This window comes from Galeopterus variegatus, unplaced genomic scaffold (assembly GCF_000696425.1).
Source record: "Galeopterus variegatus unplaced genomic scaffold, G_variegatus-3.0.2 Scaffold10211, whole genome shotgun sequence".
Classification (NCBI taxonomy): Eukaryota; Metazoa; Chordata; class Mammalia; order Dermoptera; family Cynocephalidae; genus Galeopterus; species Galeopterus variegatus.
In genome coordinates this window covers 2,134-4,621 of record NW_007736322.1, presented here as the reverse complement: position 1 = coordinate 4,621, position 2,488 = coordinate 2,134, and the positions used below count along the sequence as shown (strand labels likewise).

General features: G+C 54.9%; 1 protein-coding gene across 1 annotated transcript in view; it reads right to left on the bottom strand.

The window, feature by feature from the left end:
- The window catches only part of LOC103609863 (pericentrin-like), a gene marked incomplete at its 3' end in the record, with an annotated part of 62,289 nt that extends 60,941 nt beyond the window's left edge, over nucleotides 1–1,348 (bottom strand). Inside the window, exon 1 of the mRNA XM_008594133.1 lies at nucleotides 1,243–1,348. Coding sequence (XP_008592355.1) covers nucleotides 1,243–1,315 — 73 coding nt within the window. The remainder of the gene's footprint in view (nucleotides 1–1,242) is intronic.
- Nucleotides 1,349–2,488: the final 1,140 nt, after the last annotated feature.

Below are 2,488 nucleotides of genomic sequence, written 5' to 3'. Positions count from 1 at the left end.
GGTTGCGATCCCGTTGCCGGTCCCCGGTCCGGTACGGGGGCAACACTGAGGGTTGCGATCCGTGGCCGGACACGGAAAAAGACAAAAAGACAAAAAAAATAAAAATAAAAATAAAAGAATGTAACTTTTGGGCCGATCCCGTGGCTCACTCGGGAGAGTGCGGCGCTGGGAGCTCAGCGGCGCTCCCACCATGAGTTCGGATCCTATATAGGGATGGCCGGTGCGCTCACTGGCTGAGCGCGGTGCAGGCGACACCAAGCCAAGGGTTGTGATCCCCTTACCAGTCACAAAAAAGGTCCCCCCCCCCCAAAAAAGAATGTAACTTTTGCTTAAGGAGAGGTCATACTTTAGATAATGAGCTGGTCTGACCAACTTAGCTTTTTACTAATTGTACCTTGGAACATCACTTTATTTTACGGATGTTACTAGTTTCCATTGTTAAGCTATACTTTTGTAACATTGCCCTTGTCCTTATGTCCTTCTTTGATGATTGAATCAACCAATTTTCCTTGTGAAACTTCCTTGTCTTGTCAATAAAAAGGAAGGCTGATTTTGGATCGGGGCTGCTCCCCTGATGGGTGGCAGTCCCTCCAGGCCTCATTGATGGTACTTTCAGTGAATTCTTTCCCTTTTCTCCGTCTCAGTTACACAGAGGAAAGTGTAACACCCAACCACCTACAGCCCCTCCCCTGTGCTCTGCCTGGACGTCCCTCAGCCTTGGTCTGACCAAAGAGCCAGATGGACCAAGCCTGACCATCTGCTTGCCCTGGGCCTGACGGGAGCAGAGAAGGATCCTAGAAGAGTCTCACCCAGAGCCACCATTGCATTTCTTCCCTCCAGAGAAGCAGCAGCCACCACTCCCAGCAATCCCTATGACCTCAGGGCTGTCACCCCCATGTTAGACCAACACTGCCTGGAGAACAAAAGGCTGCAGCAGAGCCGCTTCCCACTCAGAACACCTGCTCTCACTCAGACCTGGCCCTGCCCCTGCCGCCCACTGGGAACACGTGCTCTCACTTGGGGCTCCACCCCTGCCCCTAACTCCACATCTGCCGTGTTGGGACCCATTCTGGGGAGGCCGCCAGCACCAACTCCCACAGAAGAGGGCAAAGTCTTCCAGTGCTCCACATAGGTGCCTAATCACAACCAAAGTACCATTCTTCACCCAGAGCAGCCCCTGGGCCAGGGCCCCGATGTGGCAGAGATGGGGACAGGAGGCCAGGGCAGGGGGAGGGCACCCACCTTGGCTGTGCTTCTCTGAGAGAGCGGCCCAAAGCCACTCCAGCTCCCACTGTGGCTCCTGGTCCCACACCATAGTCCCTGAGGGGCGGCTGTCCGAGGCATGCTCCTCATGCTGTATGTGGAGAGAAGACATCAACACTTCTAACTTGTGCCTGTGGTTTTCCGCTAACTCCACCTGTGAACATATCAGGCTCTTCTGTGGAAAAACCTCACAAAAGTGACAGATGTGTTAATGAGCTGAACCCTCCGCTCACTGTCACTGCCCTGGGAGGTGTCTCCTGTGAGCTCAAGGAACACACTCCAGCCTGACAACACTGCACGCCCACGCCACCTCTCCCTTGCACTACCATTGATGTCACCTCTGGACAGGTGGGAAGAAGTCATGGAACGAGGAGGACAGGATGCTGCACTAGGGGGCATGGATGTGAAGTCTCCCATCCAGGTCACCGGTGGCCGCTGGTCCGGCCGTGGGATAGGCACCCCTTATCCCTGGCAGTGTCGGAGGTACCTTCTTCATCACCCTTTCCTCTGTCGGCAATGTGGCTGGCCCCTCCTCTACCACCCTCAGTGTTGCCACCTGCCATGGCCAGCCCACCCTGGGTGGTCCCCCCTCACTCAAGCCTGGACTCTCTCCTGAACCCAGACTCCTAAGACCTGCTGCCCACTAGCAGGAGTGTCCTTGCCACAACCATGCCCAACATCAGCTCTCGGAGGCCCAGACAACATGGCAGGGACACCACGCAGGCCATTCCCAGACCAAAACGCTCCTACCAACTACACACGTAGGAGCCCTTTTGTTCTTGTCAGGCATTTGATGCATAGCTCTTATGCATCAGATCCTGTCTCAGATCTGACCTGCTTTTCAGAAGATGCAAACCAATGCACGAAGCTACACCCCAACAAGCCAGAGGCCTCAGCCCATGGGACCTGTTCCCGGGTGAGGTCTCCCAGCCACTGCCCCAACACACTTGAAGCCACACAGACATCAGACCTGCCAAATCAACTCACTCCTCTCCCGCACTCCTTTCTCCTGTGGCACGTCCCACTCCCAAGTCCCATGCCAGGCTCACGACAAGTGACATGTTCTTTCTACCCCACTAAGAGGAAGCTTCCCCAAGAGAAGGTCTCTGATTGGTGCTGAGTCCCAGCCCTGAGAACTGCGCCATGCCCAGTGCCCTTAGTGTGCTCTTGAAAAATGAATGAATGAACGAGGCGCTCGGTATAAATTTGAACTCTTCCCCTTCCC